Here is a 25,874-nt window from a genome sequence, read left to right as displayed (position 1 = left end):
ATCTCTCGTATGAAAAAATATTATTTTTTCCTTTCGATTTCGTTTTATTGCGAAATTATTTTTCTTTCCTACATATATATAATTATAATTTATATTTTTATAATTTAAATTGTGAAAACTTTTTAAAACTTTCCACTTTTGTTGATTAAATTCTACGGTTTGAAATATGTGCTCGTGATATAATTATCAGAAACTAACATAGTCCTCAAGGCGGAACCTAACTTTCACTTCATTTGTGAGGGGTGACTCATATGGGTTTTTCCCGCAAAGTGTATTTCGAAGAAACGCGTTAAACAGTTTATGGCAATGCGAATATTTTTTCTTCACGATGATTAAACGAGATATTCGAATTTTATTAGTGCAAGATATTACATTTACATCACATTTCAAATTTCTACAGAATAATATTAATAAAATTCTGTATTATTAATTCACATTCAAATTTCAAAATTCACATTTTAGCTTGTTTCTACATGATAATGAAATGTTATAAATATTTTAATTTATTATTTATATTTTATTTATGTTACATTTTAATTTATTATTTAAACTATTATATCTTAGAGAAAAAATACTTGTACGTATTATTATGATTGAATTTTTCATATTTTTAAAAAAATAAATTATACGTATTATTATATTCTAATTGTCATACGTTATGAATTCATAAAATGATATTAATTTTCAAAATTGGAGTGAGAAATATCATGATTTTGCGATTAATGATAAAATATTAATTCCGAAATAAATGAATTTGTCTTTAAAATACGCTGATCAAATGAATTACTTATATATTATATCGGTAAAATTTATATTCCATTAAAAATAAAATATCACGTATTATTAATTTACTTTCATGTATATTCATAATAGATAATCTTGAGATAATCTAGTAAAAAATTAAATATTAAAAAACCATTTCTTACGATTATCCCTTCTTTCTTATTATATAGAAAAATTGTAACTAAATTTTCAATGCAATTTATTCGATTTACATTTCATTTGACAAACTCTCTCTTCAAAAATATTCAAATTAATAATAAGAGGAAAAATAATTAAAATAAAAAAAAAAAAAAGTACAATTTACATAATTTACAAATTATTTCTTTGATCCACTGAATAACAAAATTAAGATTTTTCAAAAAATTGACAAAATTTAAAAATATCTACTGTTAATCCAACAATTATCTAAAACAAATTAGACTTATTCAAAAGAAAATCATACAAATTTTATATTTTGCAATACGTTATAACGAAAATAAGTGTAATATTTATCTTGAAAGGGTTCACACTTTGCAAAGTGTTGCAGGGTTAATATTAGAAAGGAGATCAGTGTTTCTTGTTAGAGGGGGGGTTAACGGGGGTTAGTTAGATAGTTAGAGGATCGTTTTTGACATGGACGATGTCATCGTCGAGGCGGTGGATGGCAAAAAGTGGTAGGCGCGTAGAGGCGAATTCAGAGACAACAAGTCGGAAACTTTCAAGCTCAATTAAACTTGAACGAAGTTGGAGACGCCTCGCGGCAATGAGAGCGGAGAAGTGCTCTTTCAGTTGGTTGTCCGGTTCATTTGGTGCCAATTCGAAAAATAAAATGGGATGGGTCAACGAAGAACTATGAGAAATAATGTCATTGTGCGGTGGACGAGATTTTTCTATTTCCTTCTCGATTGTTATTTTGAAACAATTAAGAAATTCCAATCTAGTAATTAAACAAAAATTTAAAATAGTACATGTAAACTTAATACTTCCTAAATTAAATTATTTTTATGATTCTTAGCATTTATTTAATTAATGATTTAAATATATATATCATCGATTACTTTTCTACTAACTCAATATTCAATTTCGATTGTTTCCAGATAAAAATATAAGGCGAAAAAGAAATAATTATTAATGACTCATTAATGATTTATAACAAGAATTATTCCAACAAAGATTTAAACAACGATCGAACATTTTTTACCATGAATCATTATTCGTCTCCTTTTTTTTCACTCCTTCGACGATTTATTTATTTAAAATAACCTTAACAACCTCGAGATGAGAAAAGTTTCACAAGAACCAGCTTCATCAAATTATCAGAAGGGGTATAATTGTTTGCTCGGGAACGTGAACGAATCTCGCATAATTGAGTGCGTGTACTCGCACTTCATGAATCCAGGAATAGACCACTGTCCTTTGTGTAATTACACCCTCGTTTGCTCCGCATCGTGCAAGCTTAAACTTTAACCCAATGACGTACCCGTCAGGCTGCATTAACGTTCTGGTTATTCATAAAGAAGCGGACCGTTGTGGAACACGGCATTCGCGCATGGAAAATCAATTATCGAAATATCAACGTGATGCTAAATTGAATTCAACGGACGAATATTTCATGGAGTTTCACGTTGTGCCGAATACATGAATATTCCATTACATTAATAACAAGATATTTGTAAATATTAAAATTGAAATAACTTGGTATTTTTAAAATTGATGCCCATTCGTTGATTCGTTCCTTTTGTTTAACGATCCCTTCATCATAAAAGGAAAATTATATACATTGAAGTAAGAATTAGCATTGCGATCTTTCTTTCGTCGTAGAAATGTATTTCTATATTTGAAATATTTTCGATCTTATTTGGAACAGTTTTTAAAATTATATTACAATGTTTTAACGATTATAAGATTTAAAAAGAAAAAATTCATTTAGATTATATATCTATTTGAACCATAATTAAAATCATGTAAATGAACCATGCGGTACAATGCCTTAAAACTGATAAAATATAAAAAGGCGAAGTGGATAAACCGGACAGAAAATAGAAAAACAAAATTTTAAAAATATAGATACATGAGTGTATGACTTTCACGCGGTGTTATAGAGCATTAAAATGACATTTATGTATGTCACGAAGAATATGGTGTGTCGTTTGCACAAAGATTAAGTACACATAGCACAATGTAGTGCTGTACAACACGGAATACAAGCGTGTTGGATGAAGGTTGCACAAGTTGAGAACTCGATGTTTTCAATGTTAATTTAGATCAACGGCAATATCGCGTGTATACAGTTTCACACACCCTGTGGGGTAAAATTGGAAAAAAGGGAAGCTAATGCAAGTATGAAACTTTAATCTTTTGCACTAGGAGACTTTATCGATGTTTACCACAAAAATGGAAAAAGTTTTTTGGTAATCAATATAGAGATAAACTGCACGTTAGATGCACGTTTTGTTTTATTAGATATTCCTATGTGAAGATAGGACAAGTGTTGCAATTCTGCAAGGAAAGAAACAGTATTGATACGAAGTATAGTTTTGCAATTTTTAGAAAATCTATTTTTTATTTTTATTTTTTGTTTCTGAAATTTTGTTTCAAAATTCTTGTGAAATGAAATATATTGATATTCGTATAATTCTAATTCGAATGCAAAGGGTGAATTTTTAAATTCATATTATTTTATATTGATTATAGTATCATCTTGCTGAATTTGATTTTGGACACGACTCTTGTTCAATTTCATTCATGAGATCCATTACAATTTCATGATTTGATTTTGCCATTTATAGCTTGCAACATTTATACGATAATGTCTGTAATTATATTAAATGAATATTTTAGTTAAAGAAAAATTAAATTTATCGATAAAACATATGAAGTTTAAAATATTTTTTGATATGAATCCTTGGTTTATTTCATGAAACGAGTCTTAAGAATCTTAAGAATACAATTTCGCACAAACTGTGACATAAGCTCCTTTCACAAAAACGATTTCGTATTTGGTACATGTCGAAGAATGTCCGACAACATGGTGTAAATATCGATCAGGTTAGCGGTACCTGAAAAATCAATAGAATACACGGTTTCAACAGACTGGACACCAGTTCATGATACACCATAGGTTTTCAGCGATTAAAATTGTCACACGGAATGATGCATCATGTGAATTTCATGCCTCTGAAAAGCACATACGAAACCCCAATGTATTTGCACCTTTGTGTACAATTCTAATCTATTATGTGATCTCACGTGAGTTTCGTTTCTCTACTTTGGTTATTGAACGATTAATATTCACGTAATTTCTATTCGATCGATTCATTCTTAATTTTACATAAATTGAAAAGAGAAATTTATACGAAAAAAAAATATATATATCACGAAGATATATCGTGTCATTAAATTTAAAACAAAAAATTTATCTCCAGATCTTATAAAATTCTATAAGGAAAAAGAAGATACGATATAATGGAAAATTTTATGGATTTTTTCCATATGATGCAGTCTTTGATCCCTGATATTTTGTAATATCTTGAAATAAAAAAAATTTGTTTTCAAAAAGAAAAATATGACATAAATGTTTATATTAGCATGATACATCCTCGTGTATCATTCACGTTATTGTGTCGTATATACTTAGAAAAAGAATTAAATTAAATTAAAGAGGTGTTTCTTTTTATTACAGTGACGTAAGTTTAGATCATTAATACTCGAATGTTTATCCTGCATATATATCGTATATATCGTGTTCAAACCACTTTTGATAATGATCTTTTATATCTATAGTGTAATTTATATAAAAGAATATTACATCATTCCTTTCTATCTACTGTCAGTGATTCATAAAATTAATATAAAATTAATATAAAATAATATAAAATTATCTACGATATTTGATATATTTTTTTTATAACATTTATAAAGCATTTAAAATAAAATAAAAAACATTTAAAAAACAATACATTGTGTCCTTCTATCCATTCATCACTTAAAGATATAACATTTTCTACAATATGTAATAAAAGCCAATATATCAATATACCATCTTTTTCTTATCCATTATCATTAATTTAGAGATATGAAATTTTCTATAATATCTAATAAAAACCAACGTATCGTCTTTATTCTATCTACTGATTTAGAAAATGATATGAAATTTTTTATAATATTTAATCAATGCATCGTAATAAATATAAATTACTTCTGTAATAATCGCAACGACGTTTTCCCCAATCAGCATTGACATTACTAAATCATCTAATAATCATCATCAACAACGATATAAATCTTTCACGAGAGGATTGAGATAAATATTTGATACTCGCCTCTTCCCATATACGCGAAATGCAGCCGTTAAATGCATTGCTAATTTAAACGGTAAAGATCCTTCGATGAGATGGCAAGAGAGGCGTGAAGTGCATTTGAAAAGAAATATCTTAAGCATCGCGTTGCACCTCACGTACTTACAATCTTCTCTGCGGCGAGCTGCTATTAGAAGGTTGTTAGCGCACAACGAATCAACGATACTTGATGAATTAACTCTCGAGGAACGATCTACGTAAGGGAATAACGTATCACGTTCGCGAAATTATTAGAAAACTTTTAACGATAAACGGGTAAAGTTTCGCGTATAAATTTAATAAATTGCAAATTATAAAATTGTACAAGTTATTCTGTAAATATAACTACGTGTAATTATAATATTAGTGAAAACAAAAGTAATCGTATCCTGCGAAATACGAAGAATTTTATTTTATTCGAAAATTTTGATTTTATTGAAAATTTGTATGTACGTACAGTATAATGGATTGTATAGAGTATAGAGTAATTTCGTATGAGGATAGAGCAGTAAAAATTAAATATTTTGCAATTTAAATATATCGTATACACAAAATGTATTCAAAATTTTTGAATATTGATTTCATTTTTTTAAAGTGATATTCTGCTAAAAAAAATTGTCACGCATAAATGTATTATGTTCTTATAAACTTTTATTAAAAACGAGACAAATTTTTTTTCTATTTGTCGAAATAATCTGATTATTCTGATATCTTTATTCGTTAAATCTTAATAAAATTTTTTAACGAAGTTAACATCGATCGACTGTAGAACAAAATTAACTGCAGGATGACTGTTTCAAGTTCAAACTCCGATGAAACGACATTTCATATACACCAACCTAATATACATAGGACAATGGCCCCTTAGTCCCCTTCGAAGGATTCTCCTTGAGACTTTGCACACTTATTCCATCCTTCCTTTCACTTTTCAAAACTACTTATCGTCAGCTGCCTCTTCACACTTTAAAATTTATTTCATATTGTGCAACGAATCGAATCAATTATCCCTCATTTTTAATTGATTTGCAGTCAATTTGATATAAGGATGAATGTCAATTTGTTTCATATCAGTGCCTCGCATTTCTATAAATTAATTTGAAAGATTTATATAAGAATATTTGATTATATTCGATAAAATAAATTGCATGCATTTTGGTTGAGTGTATGAATCTTCTTTTAAATCTGAATATTTCTCTTCTGAATGAGAATGAGTTGATAGATATACGTATTTATAATTGTATTCATAAAAAAATAAGGACGACAATGGAAATCAAATTGGCGGATGTTGAGTCATTATGTTTGAATCATCGTGCTTTCTTAGTCTTTCTACTCTTCTAATGTGATTTCCATTTTATTCGAATCTATGGTATTTATGAAAAATTCAAGCACATTTTCAACAACAAACAATAAATATAATATTACAGCATGATATTTTTATCTATTTTTTTATACATATGTATATTATAATTAATTAATTAATAATATATATTAAAAAGAATTGTTAATCCTCATTTAAAAAATAATAAAAATTTTTCGAATTTCATTTAATAACAAAATAAAATTTTCCTCTTGTAAGTGTTTATCGTAAGAAGATAGATTTTGATGGAATATAAAAAAGAAATCAAAATAAATATCGAGAAAGGAAATAATTTTTTTTTATATTATATCGGAAATATCATTTTATAAGAATTTATGTAAATGTTCCTTAAAAACACAATCGATAAAACAACGTATTCCATGTATTTAATGACAAAATAAAATTAAATCCTGGAGAAATATCGTTTAGCATATATCGTTTAAATACTGTTGAAAATTAAACTCGATAATCGTTGACGAAAATTAACAAAATACATGGAGCTTGATTTCCCCATCATTGAAGTATTAACAATATATTTCAAGCTCATAGAAATCAATGAAAATAATAAATTTATCGTGTCGTATCTCGTGTTTAGTATTTCTCAATATCTAGTTACATTAGCCTCTTTCAATTAAATCAATTAATATATAAATTAATCGATCCTTGATAAATTCGAATTCAGTTTCCATGAAATATGTTTCGACGATATTAAAATTTTAAAAATGTTTTATCGATCAAAAAATTCGACAATTGATTCTTCTGGTTAATTTTTACTTTCAAATCTTTTCCAGCTAATCGTGATTGAGAATATTCATAATCCGATAGAAATTTCAAGTTCTTACATAACATAGTATAATATAGTATCCACTATTTTTTTTTAAATACAAGTTACTCATTCTACATTTATTATATCTTATTTATTTATCAAGAAATATGATTTCCAATTGTCTATTTTTATTCCATAAATCTATAAAGCTTCGATATTTCAATGATCGCCATTTTGTTTCGATTCGTTTCATTCACAGAAATACGAATAATTAAAAACTAGAATAAAATAATAAACACGTCCCTGAATCTGTTTCATATCGATATTCACAATTACTTATCGCTTCGATAGTACTATTATCTATATATCAATTGATATAAACCTTGATCAGTTAGTCACTATGCAAAACGAACACGAGTTTTTGTTCATAACTCAGTCCTTTTCGTCTTTCATCATGTCTAGTAAATTGTTTTTTCTCTTTTTCTCTCTTTCTCTCTGGTTTTTCTATAAAAAAAATTTTTTTAACCGTTAATTATAATGTTTTTTGTCCGGTTACAACAATACAGCATTCAGGTTCCACGCTTCATTTCCCACACATGATTTCTTCCACTTGAAATTCACACAACACATTCATTTTTCCCGTTCATCGCACTTCCATAAGAAATTTCTTTCTTAGCAACAAGAATCTAGATATTATCTGATATTGTGGTAAAGAAAATTAATGCTAAATTCATTCCTCATTCGTTCGGTATTCTTTTCAGAGCACGCAAACTGCAAAGAACCGTTGTTTAATCGGCTAACTGTTTCCTGAACTTTATGCTCGGCACAGTGTAAAGCATGGATTTTTGCAATGTGAAATAATATATGAACTTTTGCAAAATAATTTATATCATTAAGTAGAAATTCATAATATATTGCAGTGATAAAGATATTCGTATACAAGAAAAATCATCTAACTCAAAAAATTTTGATTTAAAAAAAAATAAAAGTGTGCACGTATTGAACATAGTGAGTTATACATGAAGTAATTTATTTTTTAGCGAGATATTCCCACCCTTTGAGGAAGAGAAATCGATATTCGAAAATTTCGCAACTTTTTCATATTTTGTCATGAAATTTTATGCGAATATTTTTTTTTATAATAGAATAGTAACAAAGCAGGAAAAAAATTGGAAAATTTTATTAAAATTTAAAGTTTTGTTTTAGTTCGCACCATTGCAAAGTTACATTTTATAAATTTTATTTTATAAAAAAGAAGAGGGAGGGAGAGGGAGTGTCATGTAATATTTTTAAAATCTTAACATCCTTCATATTTCAAAATGAATATGTGATAAATATCTTAAGATTCTAGTAATAGATAATAAATATATAATAAATTTTTATTTGATAATTATATATATGATTAGAAAGAAAATTTCGCAATAATGATATAGTTTAGATAACACAGATTACATTTGAACAACATCGATTTTAGTATATAAAGATTCGAATCAAAAGCTCGTCACACAAATATCAAGCTTATCAAGCTTGTAACAATCGCAATAATTGAAATATTAATACTTAAAGATGAGACAGGTAATGCTTCTATTTTTTATTTTTATCTATTTTTGTATCATTAACGTTCATTTAATTATTTAAAGGAAATTCAATTTTTCAGATAGATAAAATTCCATTCATAATCTGATTTTTATATTAAAATTATTTAGAAACAGAATAATAAAACTCTCTTTTATTTCAGAAAATGAATTTCTCTGAATTTTTAGAAACATTCTTCTTTTTAAATTTAAATTACTAATTCTTAGAAATTTGTTTATTTTCAGGTATTAAGAGCAGGATTCTTGATCACTTTCCTGGCGTACGCCATCACAAACATCGTTGCTGACAGTGAGCAATAATTATAATTACCAAATAAAAATAATAAGCCGATTTAATTTATAATTTATTCAATTCTCTTGCAACTAACGAATATCTTACTTATTGAATTTTACTATTGAATCTTGATGCAAAAACACTATAAAAATATATAAAGCTTTAACAAGTACAATTTTACAAAAAAAAAAAAAATACAATTTTCGCATTCCATTTCTTCTCGATTAAAAAAAATCTTTCGCGTTCCATTCGACGTAAATAATAAACAAATAAAAAGAAGTAACAATAAAAAAATGGAAATAATAAATAATCAACATCGACAATTCTTTTCCATTATTCAGACAAGATCGTCTGCTACTATGGCAGCTGGTCCACTTATCGTCCCGGAATCGGTCAATTCAATCCAACCGACATAGATCCAAAACTGTGCACCCATATAGTGTACACGTTCGTCGGTATTTACACGGATGGCAGAATTTACATATTGGACTCCTGGAACGACCTTCCAAACGGCAAGGACGGTTTTGGAGAATTCACTAGGCTTCGTCAATTGAATCCAAACGTTACTGCGTTGGTGGGGATGGGCGGTTGGAACGAGGGATCGTACAAGTATTCCCAGGTTGCCGGAAATGCTACTGTCCGTGCAAAATTCGTCAAAAACATGGTTACATTCCTGAGAATGTACAATTTCGACGGTCTGGACCTGGACTGGTCATTTCCAAATCAGCGTGGGGGCGTAGTTGCCGACAGAGAGAATTACATCTCCTTGCTGAAGGAATTGAGGGAAGAGTTCAACAAAAGTGGCTTCAATCTGAGCGTGACGGTTTCCGCACCCGAGTATTCGGCCTCTCAATCCTACATTATTCCGGAATTGGTAAAATACGTCGATTACATTAGCTTAATGACGTACGATTTGCACGGAACATGGGAGAATGCCGCGCTACTTCACTCTGGCCTTTACCCCTCGGGCAAGGATACCAATATTCGACTTGACACTAATGTGGTAAGGTTTAATAATTGAAACGAATAATTACGTTTTAATTTTCGAATATTTGGAAATTCAAATTTTAGATATATTCTTTTGGAGATCGAATGTCGATATTCCTCAGCTTTCAAGATTAAATCTTGAGTTATTAATCTTTCTTGAAGTAGAAATTATAACAAATTTTACGAACTTTTAGATCAATTATATTAACCATCCATGGTCCAACATCATTTACGTTCAAATATTTTAAATATTTGACCAACAATTGTGTAATGAATTAAAGATTTCAATTCAGTGTATTAAAGTAAAGTGTAGTAAAAAAATATATTCACTTTGAAAAATAGATTTATTTATAATCGATATTAAAATATTGGTGATATATTAAATTCGTAAACATGGAATTTATTTCAGGATTGGTGCGTGAAATATTGGCTCACGCAAGGCGCGCCAGCTGACAAAATCATTCTAGGTATTCCAGGCCACGGTAGATCGTTCACCTTGTCGAATTCGACGAACAACCAACCAGGTGCTCCAATCCTGGGTGTTGGAATCGCTGGTCCTTACACACGAGAAAGTGGTTTATTTAGTTACAGTGAAATCTTGGAGTTCATTAAATCAGGATGGACCGTGGAACGGGATTCTAAACAACGCGTACCTTATGCTTACAAAGGCAACCAATGGGTTGGATATGATGATGTCACGTAAGCATTTATTTTACAATATATTGTAAAATTAATTAGTAAAAATGAAGAAACAGGCAATATGGAAAATATTTACGATTTCAGATCTGTCGAAGAGAAGGTGAATTATGCTAAGTCTAAGGGATTGGCTGGTGTAATGTTATGGGGTATCGAGAACGACGACTTCCAGGGTTTGTATGGTGAAAAATATCCACTTTTGAACACGATAAATAAGGTATATAAAAACCAGACTGTTAATGAATGATTTTTTAGTATTAGTATAATTTAGAATTACATTGTGATATAAATGTATAAAGAAAAATAAAAGAATATTTATTTCTTTTTCATCGATGATTTCTTAAATTTTTTTAAAACCCTGAATTAAAAATAATAAAACGAAAGTATAGCATATATAATCGAATTTTCTATAAGAATACTTGTTAATTTTTGAACACTGATTATTAAATTGTCCAAGATTGTTGATGTTAATTTTTTTGAATATATATTATGAATATATATATATTGAAATACAATTGCTCGTATTATTTGATGTAAGTACAAACAATTTTGACTAACAATTGATAACTACGTTATATAAATTTCGATTGCAAATTTATTAAAGGATCTCATGCATTTTTAAATCTTTTAAAGAAGATAAAATGTTGGAGTAATAAATTTTACAGGTCACATAAGACAAGGAAAATGCTTACTAAGGACTAAGATAAGGATAAGAATGATTTATTAGTCAAATAGATTTATTATTCAGGAAAATGGTGCGTTTATATACAATAAAAAGAACTGAACATTTTTCATTTCCGATTTATTTTGATTATAATGAGGTTATATACACTCGACAACTTTATATATATATATATATATACATTTTGAGAGAAATATTGTATATTGAAATTTTTAAAAAGGAAAAAGGAGGACGTCATTGACTGATAAAGGACCGTAGGAAGGATAAAATAATTTCCGGAACATCGGAACACGATGGTGGAGGATCTCGATGGGAAGAGTCGGCCGAGCGTTCCTAATCGAAATCCGGAACGAGAGAGAACAATTATTGATGCAGACTAATTTCACTATACCGACGAACAGCAAGAACGAAGAAAATAAGATTTTTCTCTGAGAAAAATCCAGTAATCATTTTCTTATTTTATTTTTATTTTTATTTTTTTCTCTAATACCGCTATTATTAACTTGAAATATGCTATGAAATCTCGAAATTTGGTTACAATGATTTGATATTTATATCGATCGATTTCTTAAAAAGTTGAAGTTTTGAATTAAATACTTTGCAACTTTCATTTGTCTTTACAAAATTAGATTATCGAAAATAGAAATAAAGCAATTGGTCGAGTTTTATTGCAATTTAGATTTGATATATTCAAGTTATATTTATCGTTTAAAGATTAATTTTGTAATATTGCAAATTATAAGTAAACTCAAATTTTAGATATCTTTAATAAAGTAATTCTATAAAGTTATAAATTAATTTATTAATTAATAAATAATTAATTTTTTATTATCTGTGGATAAAAAAAATATAGTAATCATTCGTATGTTTTAATAAGATAATATGTGATTCATATGTCTTGTATTATTTTTTCCTATTATTTAAAAATTATATAATCAGTTTCTTTGATATGGTTATAGATTTTATAAAAATTATTTGTTTTGATGAAAATTTTCAAGAAATTTTTATTGAAGAATTATTTTTGTATTTCATTATCATCTGTAATAAGATTATTATCTTCAATAACATTTTTAACATACTAATAGACGTGGTAACATCGAGAAACTATGAACACACGATAATATATTTTTTATTATAGCTATATAATCACGTTATAAGAAAAGGAAAAATATTTAATAATTAGTGATTAGATAATTTTCCACGAATATCGAATTTTTTAAAATAATTTTTTGTACATAAAGATAGCTATATTATATATACTGTAAGATATCTCAAACACTAATAACAATGTTATTATAAGAAACGAAATATGATAGAGAGAGAGAGAGAGAGAGATAGATAGAATCGTTTTACTTCATTTAATGCAAACCTATAAATCACTTATAACTTAATAAATTAAGCCTATAAAATCAATATTTTTATATATTTACTTTTACGTTTGTTTTGATTTCTAAAATCAACTATTTCAAGGTGTTTACGAATACATTAACACCTCCTATTACACCATTAATAGCAAATTTGTATAGGATTCGAAAACTAAGCCTGATCAGCGTACGTTACACGTAACTATGGAAAAAAGTTGTTTAAAATGTTATCCTTGATAACATATTTCAAGAACATTAAATTCGATCAAGGCAACTGTTTTATGAATACAATTATCTCATATTTTTTACATATAATACCTTAATTTAATATTCGTTATGAGATACAAGACACGAAGAAATAAATTTACGATATAAATACTATTTTTATATGTCTATAAATATATCTTAATAAATTTGCAAACCGAATTTCAAATATACTTTACTTTCGTCGCGATCGACGACTACTACAGTGAAAACAGTGAGAACGTATTTATAACGTTCTCAGCCTTCACCGTATATAAACATAAGATTATCGACGAAGAGAGAGAGGCAAAACAAATTTTGAATTTACTGTCTTTACGTAACAAGGAGAATCATTCTTCGACACGATTTGAACATCGAAACACTTCGGTTAATACAGAAAAACGAATTAACACTGTAATTTAAAATTAACACATATGAGGATAAAAATGATGACGAACGTGATAGATTTTCATACTTCGTTTTTTTATATGCTTAACAATGAAGCGAACGGAGATAAGTTACACGAATATATGAGCGATTTTTTTGTGGATCCTCCTGTAATATCTAAGAAACAAAAATGTGGAAAAAGTCAATTAATGGATCTTATGGGTAAGTTTAAAATTTCTATTATTATATTTTTTATATATTTACATTTATATTACATTTTTTCTATATTAAGTATATATGATATTTTTTTTATTCAAACATTTCGAAACGATCGTTATCTATTATAAACATTAGAATTCGTAAAATTTCTAAAAAAACTCTTCAAATTTTTATTTTTATTGTATAATATATTATCGTATATCGATTATTCTACCTTTGTTGAAACAAACGGTTAATATAATACCGTAATAAATTATTCAAAAATTAATGGAATAAAAAATAATAATGATATTCGTGTTTTATTTTAAAAGTGCAGGGAGAAATCAAAATGGTAGAAGGAAGGTACAGCGAAACAGTTGATATCTGTACACAAGGTTTGCAACAGAGTCTTCCATTCAGTGCACAATCCGCCATTTTGTACTTCATTCGAGCAGAAGCTCTGGAAAGTCTTCACATGTATGAAGAAAGTTTGTTAGATATCGACAGAGCGATAGAAATTTCTGTCAGCAAAACGTTAACGAATATGTTGCAAAAAAAGAGGATTGATATATTAAAGGAAGCCGCTTGTTTCGAACCGCAAAAAATGCGCGATAGATGCGACTTTGAGAATATACCACAGTTCTCAAACAATCATCATAAATATCAGTTAGGTTTGAGCGATGCTATCGACTTGATAAACAATGGACGATACTTTGTGGCGGTAAAACCGATCAAGATGAAAGACGTTATCCTAATCGACAAGTCGCAAATTACCCATCTTCACAAAGATGATTGGGACGATGATCCTACGAATAACATGTGCCATTATTGTTTCAAATACTGCAGAGCGTTGATTCCATGCGATTATTGTTACCATGCGCTATACTGTTCGAAAGAATGTCGCAGTAAGGCGTATCATGCCTATCATCAAATCTATTGCCGGTATGGAAATTTGGATAACAAATCTTCGTTCGTGCTTAAATTGCTCCTGAAAATTACTGATAACGGCACGAGATTGAAAGAAACTCTCGAGTATCACAAAGAATTGGAAAATATGAATGAAGGTGATTTAGTAATTATATTAAATTAAGTGATAGATTCGATTAAAAAATAACGATATATATTATTTATTTTCGATTTGTTTATTTATATTGCTTGTAAAATTTCATTCGTTTCTTTTTTTTCAATTTTATTTTATATATTTGCACGTATACCAAGTTGTTTATATTTTTATATTGTATTGTTTTTGCAAAGAAATGGAGAAAAAGGTTTATAATCTGAAAGAAATGAAGGAAAACAATTTAAGATGTATTCTTAATTTGAGCATTCCTATGAAGAAGGATGATAACAGGACCGAAGATAATTTATTTTATTCAGCCAAAATAGCTATGCTGCTTCGAAATCATAGTAATTATATGCAAGGAAGCAATGATATTTTAAATTTGACTAAATTACTCTGTCGTTTATGTTATATTTACGACGTATATGCACGTATGGTAAGTATATATTAATTTCTGCATTATATTTGTTTCAAAGTATTAAAATTTTATAATTTTATAGACTTAAGTCAGGTAGTGCATATTTTCATTAATCGCAAGTTTGATTCAAGTTTTCTAAATTCTTCTTTTCCTTATTTTACTTTAGAATGGAACAATAATATAACAGTAGAAAATAACACTTTTAATCAACCATTGTATATTTTAACAAATAATTATAAATTTTGGGATGAAGTTGAAAATTATACGCGATTTTCAATATTTTAATAGATAATTTCATAATTTCAAATATCCCCATGATCTTAAAATATATCGTTAAAACCATCGTTTTGATTAAAAAAAAAAAAATTCTTTACAGGATTTTGTACCAATTTTCGAAAGATATATCGCCCTAGTACAAAATTTGTACTTCTTGCTTAACTTGGTCCGCCATTCCTGTTCCGGGAATACAATATATACCGTGCATAAAAACAATGTGCTCGTTCTGCGAGCGGCTAAAGATATATATCCAGGCGAGCTGGTAATGAATTTTTGATATTTTTTTCTTTTTCTTTCTACATTAAATTTTGAATTAAATTTTTTATTCATTACTCGAACAAATTTTTCTCTTCATTTTGCAGATTACCTTTAACTTCATGTCCAAATACGTCGCATTAGAGTCCAATTCTATGCCTCGAAGCATCATGCTGAAAAATTTCTTCGATATTTCATGCGATTGTGAAGCTTGCGCGAAAGGTTATAAATTTAAACCCGAACTCGGTACAAATTTAGATATACCAAATCAATTACAACAACGTTTACGAAGATGTCGAATTGACATTGATGCTATGTGGGAATTGCTTAAAATAATTAATAACAGCACGAGAAAGCCATGTTTGGAGATAGAAATTCTGAAATATTCCATTTCAGATGCGTATTACGGGGAAGAATATTTTGTAAGTATATATTATATACAATATACAAAGTTAAATGGAGACGACATATTGCATTAAATTAACTGTTCAGCTTAATTTTATTTTTAATTTAATATTGTGAATATGATTGTGAGCAAAGTAGTCGAATCATTGTTGTTTTTTTTTTTTATGAGATTTTTAATATGAGAGTAGAAGAATTACAAAAAGAAAGTTATAAATACAAATATTATGATTGGGTAATTAAAAAAATTAAAATTACTATAAATATATTGATTGAAGTTTGTTTTCCAAATTAATTTAAAAAATTCTGAATCAATTAATTCTTGATTAATTTACTAATTCTTGAATTAATTTATATATTTTTCTTTTTTTTACTTTTTAGCGACTAATAAATTAATATTTTTTTTCAGCATCTAAGAAAGCTATATACTTTACTTGGAATTTTATAAAAGAATATAATTCATTTTTATAAAGGATTACTTTTTTAATTGAAAATCTTAAATAAGAATCGCTTTTAAAAAATTCTATTCGTTTTAAGCAACTTTTTCGCTTTTAAATAAATTTTACTCTACATTTTCTTATTCTCTTCCTGATTGTACTATGATTACTGGGACATCCTGTATAGGCATAACAATATAAGTGCCCACTTCCCTCTCGAAATAATTCGTATAACAAAAGAAAGGTTTGATATTGCAAATTGCGAATGAATATCGTCCATGTAATATAAAAAAAGAATTGTAAAGTATTTTTAGAGAAAGAGTTTCATAATATTCTATATTCATATTCTGTAACTGATATTCTGTGTTTGATTAATTGCACGAGTTTATAAACTATGTATGCACTATCTTCAATTAACACTAGAATTATCAAACCTGCCAAAATGATGGATTTGTCGTTTTACAATGGAAACATTAAAATTAAAATGTTTTTTGATAAAATAATAATATCGTATTTCATTGAAATAGAAATACAATTAACATATTTCTATCACATTAGTATAATTATAATTATTCATATATAAAATATTCAAATATTTTTTAAGATAGTTCTAGTGTTAAATTGAATTGTAAGATCTAAAAAAAAAAATAACTACAGAGATTATATTTGATGAATATGAATGTTAAATATTGAATATTAGTAAATCAGAAGAATAGTAATAATATAATAATATATATAATAATATAATAATACATAGGTTAAGCTTTAAGATTCATGAGAGTTGAATATATATCATAAAGTTGAATAAAAGAATAATTGACAGCGCACAATTGTTACAAATGATGAGGCGTCATTTTTACGGATTCACTAGATTCCTAGTAATTATTTTTCACATACTGAATAGCCGTCACGTCTGACTATGTGAAAAGAGTAGTAACGAACAAGCAGAGCCACGCAGAAAAAATGACATTCATCGCCTCTGCTTCTGGTATACGAGGAAATCAGGTCACAGACATCTTTTATTATGATTTCGAACAATGAAATCTCTATTTAAGGATTATGTTTTTATATTCACCTAAAATTTTACCAAATGTTAATATTTATATGTGATATTAGTATAATATAGTCAAAAATTTTTGAAATTGTTTATTATATGATTAATTTTAATTATGTTAATTGCGATTTCATTGTAAAATATTTTGTATATATAAAATATATGGATAAAAAGGCATATGTATATATGTAAATATGTATATCTAGAAATGAAATTTATCATGGCAAATTTTTATATAGCAAATATAAAATTGTTTGAATAAATATATATATATATGTCATATGATTTATTAAAGTTAATATATAAAGTTATAAAAAAAATAAAAAATTTTCTTAAGTTAAAAATTAAAAGCAAAATTGTATTATTAAAAAATTAAAACCATTATGAGAAATTCAATTAAAAAATTTACATATAATGCATCTTAATTAAATTATATTACCATATAAAAAGAAGACAGCAATAATTATTTTACAAGTTTTGAAATTTATACAAAAGGCGTTTGTTTGAATTTATCTTTATATTTTTTTTTTATATTTTATACATAATAATTTTTTTTTACATAATAATTTAAGGTTATTCATAAAACCTTGTAAAAAATGTATTATATGTAAATAAGAAATTTTCCTATATTCTTTAATACTGTAATAATTATTTTTAATTTAGCGTTATATTTTATTATATTTTGGTATTAAAATTTTTATAATACTGCATACAATAATTGACCAAATATTGTATAAATATTCTTCCAATTGTTTATAATAAATGAATACTGAATATTGAAAAAAATAATCAATTAAATAAAAATTTTTAGAAACAATATCTAAATGGAAAAATACTTTATAATATCATTTTTATAATCCATATAATATATAATAGATTATATAATAAATACTATTACATTAATTATTAATTATTTAATACATATCTAAATTCTTTTGCAGCATAAAAAAACAAATGAATTTTATCTCAACATAAGACATATATTAATGGCACAACCTTTGCGGATGATATAAAGCGAGAATTAAACAAATTGACTTATAGAGAAGTAGGCGTATCTTGGTACATCGTTATAAATCATCTTTATTGAGCCAGATAGATAAAGGGGAATCACGAATGATAGAGAATCCCAATTAAGATTTACATGATTGCAATTTTGATTTGAATCTTTCGTCGTTACTTCATTTCATGAAGCTTCACGTGCTATCCGTGCAACGAGATTTCTTTTCGTTTCCATTTTATAAAATTCTCACGAGTTCCATTATTTCGATTGGTGATCGTGGAAAAATTAAATTATGATGATTCGAAATACGCAAATAGAAATATTTTTCTTTAAATTATTTGTATTCCCAATTATATTATAGATTGCATAGTCCGATCAGAATGATTTATAAAACATCGATATACAATTATAAAACAAGAGGGGATATTTCTTCTCATCGAAGCTGAATATCGATACAAATTCACCACCGTCCTACTTGGTATGCAATTAGGCCAAGGATGAAACCTAACAATCCGAGTTAACGAAGCTTTGCAACGTTCAACAATCTGAACTCTCTCTGATCTGCATTCACGATTCAGAATTAAGATAAATTCTCGATGCAATATCTGCTATAAAATTCTTGTAAATCCTATTTATTAGTATAGATATACATGCATATGCATATTACGGTTAAATAAACGAGGAAATTCTCGGTTATCTGAAATATGAATTTAACAATGTTAATTGGTGAAGAAGAAATGCAAATGTATCGTGATTCACAAGTTGTATCCATGATTTAAATAGAAACATATTGTTAAATTTCATTTATTTCGTATAATTTGAATAAAAGAAATTTAAAAGTATTGTAATTTATGATAATTATAATGAATTTATGAAAATAAAAGAGAAGATTTGAAAACGAAATAAAGAAGTACTTAATAATTAGAGAGCAACAGAGATATAAAGTAAATAACTAATAAATCACATTTATTTTTAAAAAATAAACTCTGCTCGAGTGAAATTTATTTTTCTTCAATCGTTACTTTACTTCAATTTTACAATTAAGTTTGATCGTTCTCATTTTTTACTTTTAATGATGTATCAATATATTTTTTTTGGATTGATTCATTCAAACGTATATATACCACTAAACATAAATTCTTTATAGCCTGTTGTAATAAAAATTTACTTATTAAGGGCAAGATGAAAAATCATCTAAAAATTTTTCAAACAATTCGAAAAATTAACAATTATGGAAATAAAGGTATACATAGTACTCACGTACGTACGAAACACGATCAATTAAAAATAATACCTTTAAGTATTTAAGTACTTTCAAAGGACATTTTACGTCGACATCGATCTCGTGTTGACACAACAGTGGCCACTGTGTTCAGTGTGCTTGAAAGTTTCACCCCAACAGGAACGACTTTACTTTCAACGAGGGGTCATAATGAGCGTGGGGTGAAACGCGGGAATGATAAACGGAGGGAAATGAAATCTGCGTAAAAGGGCGCAGCTAACGTGCATGGGGACAACTACGCTCCATCAAACGCAATGTACCCACCTGAAACAGTAGCCATCCACTGGCTCACAAACCTGGCTCCCCAACAGCTTTTAAAAAATTAAAACGAATCGTTGAACTCGAATATAATTTCGTACGGTATTATTCCACGCGAAAAGAAAAAAAAAAAAAAGGTAAATGAACATCATTCCGAATGCGTGGATTTTCAAACACGGCAGATTGTGACGAGCGCGGAAATTTAAAGAGAAATTTTGATATTTTCAACGCGAGTCTTATTTTCACATTTTATTCTCCCTGTTAATTATTTTCGAGATGCGTTCGAGTTGCTCGAACAATTCTTTTTGTAAAAATATTTTAAATTTCGTATATCATATTTATTTTACGAAACAAACAAATTTGAATAGATGGTAGATTTTTTTTTGAGATGAAAAATAAAATTGTTGGATTCATTGAAAGGTAATAATTTTTAGATTGAAAGAAAATAAAGAGAAATGGAGTATCGCGATAAAAAATAACATTGGATTGAATTGAATTTGCATATTAATTCGCATGTATTGTTCTTTGACGATGTTTATTAGAATTATTATTTATCATTGTGTGATTATATCTCTGGTTCAAAATATGATGTTTATTGTTAACATAAATGTACGAACACGAATCTTATTCAATACAGAATAAGATTTGGTACATCAACAATTGAGGACACGGATGCAAGAACAGCATAAGTGCACTTACCCTCCTTATGCGTCCGAGCGCATCATCCAGCCCTCCATACCTGACCTACTTACACAAAGCATACTTGCGTAATAAAAGATCGGTCAAATTATACATTGTACGAAGTAATAAAAACTTGAAAATAATTCTCAATCATTTTAAGCGTCTCATTAATTGATATTATCATACATGTATTATCCGGATTGAGAAATTAATCTTACGTACATGAAAAAATAATCGCAAAGTACGAGTGTATTAATTATTACGAGTTTTCAATTTCAAAAATGTCAATAATAATAAATAAGTAACAATTTCGTACGATTTTTTCGACGAATGATACATTAGCTAATCTATTTATTCTTTATTTTTATGCAGAAATTTTTAAAAAGATGAAAAATGTGTTTCAAGAAAAGATAAGATATAATAATTTTAATACTTCGATTAATTGGTAGAATTGATTTTTTATTTGTTTTATCAGTTATTCAATTTTGTTTCGGAAAATATTAAAATATTTTGTATCATTTTAAAAAATCGATAACATAGAATTATTTATATATACAAAGAGAAGAGTAAATTATCTCAAAATCTCAGAAGAGGAATAATCCGCCGTACTATACATTAGCACGTATTACTTTGATTCATATCTTCTAATCCATTTAGAAGATCCTATATCAAGCTAATTGGAATAACACGATTCGATACGCGTATATTATATGAGATTTAGTGTTTTGTAAGATGGGTTTAAATGTCAAAGTATCGTATTAAACTGCATAATCAGAACAAAAAGGTTCACTTGGTCGGAAATGCATTTAAAATGTAGTAGGCAGAGAGGATACAGTAATAACGTTGTTCATAACATTTTCCGGTGGCCGGAAGATAGGGTTTCACGCACGCATGCTGTACTTATTCGTCCGTGTGACTCATGACAAAAGGTCGTCGAACCCGTTTTGTGCACAAGAACCTGCATGCTGTTTCGAATCGAAACAAATGAAAAAATTAGAATCGATAAAGATTCGTTCTGATGAAACAATTTGAAATTGTCCCTCGTATTATATGACTCGGTAATCGATTACGATATATCTTTATAATTGAAAATCATAATGATTAATTTCCTTTCCTGCGATTCTATTGTTTTATAAACCTAGCAATTTTTTTCTCTTCAATTTGTTTGAAGAAAATTGAATTTTATCTCATCCAATTTACGTAAGTTTTAAATGCAAATGAATGAAATTTTATTTAAAAAAAAAAAAAATATCTTATATCGTAGATGTAATTCCTGTATCTTGTCATAATTTAATTCGATTGATGACTGCTAATTTATTATTGTTCGTGTAAGTATGCAATTTTACGATGTACATTATTATTTATTTATTCGAATAGTCATAATTAAGAGATTAGATGCGAATATTTTTGAACAAATTATATTGTACAAAAAATGAATTGTTGAATCATACAAATAAGCTTTGAAATTTCTTGAAAGCAAATATAAATAAGATATAAAATTAATTTATGTTTCAAAAACATTCATTGATTTCTCTTCATTGATTATTTTATTTTTATCTATTTTTTTATAGCTATCAGGTTCAAATATTATTTATATTTTTTTTCTATAAAGAAAACGATAATTAAATGTCAATTGTTTTATAATTATGATGTTTTATAATTGTTTTATAATTAATCAAATTGATATTAAACACAACAAATTAATTAATTGTTCTTTCATGATCCAAATGACTATAATATTGTTACAACACCTGTAATACTCGTTACGTAATGATTAGAAAGCGAATCGACGACACGGTTCGTTATAATGCCTTGGATATTATTCAATTTAGAAGATTGATTTTTTAAATTTCTTATAATATGTTTTTTGCATTTTATATTATTGCGATTACTGAAGATAGATAGAGAAACTCACTTTATTTCTAGCCAATATACTTTCATCCAATATTTCTTATTCATAATTTCTTTCCTTCTTTTGTGAACGAGTATATTAAAATTTATTTCAATCTGAATTATGATTATTTTTTTCATTGCTTTAGGCTCTCGAAAAATCTGAAAAATTTCTGCATTGCTTATTGAAATCTTTATTTATTTATTAAAATCAAATGTCTAAAAAAAAATCATATCAGAAAAAAATAAAATTCCTTCCTTTAAAAATAAAATTTTGATTCAGACAATCTAACGATCTAAGTTCATTGTTTTGTTCACTCATCAAGACTCTCGAAAATCTCTTCTTCCTTGTATAGTCGTCAACTCAAACGTTTAAATGGTTTATCAGCAAAAATAAGAACAAAGGGATTTAAGAAGATAATACAAGAAACTCAACAAGAACCAATAGAAGGAGTCCATAGAAAGTTAAGGGGCGTAATGAACTTATAAATAATAGCTTTATACTTTTCTGTTTCTGAATTCTCGATTATAGATAATTGTCTAAGTCTTACACAAGATATATAATGGATTCTAAATGGAATTGCTCATTCTTATGGATGTTTGCTATGTATTCAATTAGAACGATGAACGATATGAAGCACATAAGAAAAATTGTTTAGCATCGATAAACAAAATCATTCTACTTGTAAATACAAGTAGTCAGGCAAGATTTGATAAGGAGATTCAGACTTTTGAACTCAGACGTCTTATGTAGGTTCCTTAATCTCTTGATCTTTATTTACAACATTTCTGACAAAATTGACTATTCAGAATTAGAGAATCATTGTCAAAACTTGACATTTATATTAATATTATAAATAATATTATAATATATATTTCATTAAATTGAGGAAAGATAATTGTGGTAAATATAAAGATAATTAGAATAAATGATTCATTTAATGAACGTGTAGTGACGACTTGAATTATTTTTAATAATTTATTTTTTAATAATTTGAAGATATTTTTTAATTTTTTATATCGATTTTTCTTTTCTGGAATAATTAAAAAAAAATATATGAAATTTTAATTAAAATCTTTGTTTATTTTTTAATCAAACAAACATTTATTAAATTATTAACTTTCAATAATAAATTATTTCACTTGTCCGTTTTAAATTTTTCATAATATAAAATTTAATATTTGTAATATCGGTAATTTTTATGCTTTAATATAAAATTTTATATAAAATCATTGTTTTTTTATTACTTTCTATAACAAAAGTGGATAAACTACACTACTTCACAAAATACTCTTTTTAGAAAATATTTTTTATATTAAAAATAATTAAAAAATAAAAAAATAATTAAAAAAATAAAAAATAATTAAAAAAAAATTATTGCAATGATTTAAATAGATAAATATTTAAATTTTATCTTAAAAATATAGTAATTTAAATAATGATTTAATTTAAATACATTGATATTTTTTTTCCAATTTTTAAATTTTTAAATTGATCGATGGTAATTGGCCTTTTATTTGGAATAAAGAATTCTTTTTCTACTTTCTTTCCTATTATAATGTGCACCTTATTACCAAGATCTTCCATCATATTTCAATAGATAATTTTATTTGTTCTTTATTAATTTTAGTGAAAGATTTTTTTATGTTCTGAGGGAAAGAGAAAAATCTGAGTGATAGAGAAAAATTTAACTTTTCATCCTTTTTTTCATTTTTTTAAATAAATGACGAATTGTAGAAAGTAAAGACACGTTTATTTCATTGTTAAGAAGTAATTATGTATTCATGGAAGTTTTTACAACGTCGAAAGTTTACTTACCGTGCAAGGGAATCGAAGAAGTCACACTTACTTCGAGAAAAGCAAACCCATGCCATAGTGGCCGGTTGCACTGGTTAGAAACCGGTTTTACAGGCAAGTTTTGTAATGAGATTCCTCAAACACAGTCCTAGCAACGAGGAGACAATAAGAATAAGAAGTTACAGAAAGGAAGTAATAAAGACAGGAAACAATTGATATTTTTGTAAAAAGCATTATAAGGCACATATTATAATAGTTAATCAAAATAAGCAGAAATTTATTCAAAATCAAACAATTTATATGTTCGATGATATATTAATAATAAAATTTTATAATAAATTCTAGAAGTTTAAAAAAATTTTCATCTAAGCAAAAATTTAATTGAATCTGACCATCGTTCTAAGTATGTACGAAAGTTTACATAAAGATACTTTAAAAATCAAATAATTTATTAATAATGAAATATTCGTCAATTTTAATGAATTCTGAAAGCTTGAAAAAATTTTTATTTTCAAAATTATTATTCAAATCATTTCTCTTTTTTTAAATTTTATTCGACAAATTTTTAATATTTTTAAATAATTTTTATTAAACGCAGAAGTTATTTTTACCATTCAAAAATTGGAAATAAATTCTATTTTTTCTCTATGAAATATTTACAAAGATTTACGATATAATATTATTACTAAATTTTCCAAAATTTCCTCTTCAGCGTATCAACTTTTCACAGTGGAATTTCTTCGGATAATTAACATCGTAATGAATAAATATAATTCTCTGTACGTATAAAATGTTTGTATACAATTTTCACTATAAATAGCACATATAATATTCGTATTATTATATGTATATTCTATGTACATTAATTAAAATATAATAACAAAGAAATTGTAGATCCATAAATTTTATTATCAACTAACGAACGAGTGTTAGAAAAAAATAGCATTGCGAACAAACTCGATGAGTATAATCAGTCACGAAAGAGAAACAGTTCATTACCGAACATCTGTTCGCCGAGTTGAAGGACGTTCAACTGTTTCCCAAAGAAAAGTGAATATAGTATCTTCGTCGAGAATCTTTCAATAAATCACTAGAATATTTAAATATCAATTTAACTCTACTTAATTCACAATATAGTGAAAAAAATAAAACTTATCCTCTTATTTATACTCTTATGCGAACATATGGTTGTATTCTTTGGCATTAAACTTGAATTATCTTTGTACATTTTTAAAAAACTAATTCTTAAACTTAATTTTTAATCTAATAATTAAAATACCATGTATTGCTGAGCTGCATGAGATGTATGAAAATTAATATACATTTAAGGAATTTAAAATATTTGAAATATTTAAATTAATATTTATAAAATCTTATATTTGGAATTTAATTTGTTTAATTTTTACATTTCAATT

General features: G+C 26.7%; 3 protein-coding genes across 8 annotated transcripts in view; 2 read left to right on the top strand and 1 right to left on the bottom strand.

The window, feature by feature from the left end:
* Positions 1-25,874, bottom strand: part of LOC107999406 (tetraspanin-5) — a 49,533-nt gene that overhangs the window by 22,386 nt on the left and 1,273 nt on the right. The window lies entirely within an intron of this gene.
* LOC107999248 (chitinase-3-like protein 1) lies at positions 8,656-11,103 on the top strand. Its single transcript, XM_017058949.3, has 5 exons — positions 8,656-8,797; positions 9,043-9,106; positions 9,433-10,094; positions 10,488-10,777; positions 10,862-11,103. The coding sequence occupies exons 1-5, from the start codon at positions 8,789-8,791 to the stop codon at positions 11,019-11,021; spliced, it is 1,185 nt and encodes a 394-aa protein (XP_016914438.1). The 5' UTR covers positions 8,656-8,788; the 3' UTR covers positions 11,022-11,103.
* Positions 12,319-16,639, top strand: LOC107999254 (SET and MYND domain-containing protein 4). 3 transcript variants are annotated; one of them, XM_017058955.3, is made up of 6 exons: positions 12,321-13,672; positions 13,981-14,712; positions 14,903-15,144; positions 15,503-15,664; positions 15,765-16,079; positions 16,469-16,639. In XM_017058955.3, exons 1-6 carry the CDS (start codon positions 13,498-13,500, stop codon positions 16,505-16,507), a joined length of 1,665 nt encoding a protein of 554 aa, XP_016914444.2. In that variant the 5' UTR covers positions 12,321-13,497; the 3' UTR covers positions 16,508-16,639. The 3 variants fall into 3 exon arrangements, with proteins under 3 accessions (XP_028523298.2, XP_016914444.2, XP_028523299.2); XM_028667497.2 differs by lacking the exon at positions 16,469-16,639 and having other exon boundaries at positions 12,319-13,672; positions 15,765-16,425; XM_028667498.2 differs by lacking the exon at positions 16,469-16,639 and having other exon boundaries at positions 13,536-13,672; positions 13,986-14,712; positions 15,765-16,426.

This window comes from Apis cerana, linkage group LG7 (genome assembly GCF_029169275.1).
Source record: "Apis cerana isolate GH-2021 linkage group LG7, AcerK_1.0, whole genome shotgun sequence".
NCBI classification, from domain to species: Eukaryota; Metazoa; Arthropoda; class Insecta; order Hymenoptera; family Apidae; genus Apis; species Apis cerana.
Note: the sequence above shows the minus strand (reverse complement) of the source record. Positions and strands in the feature narration are given on the sequence as shown.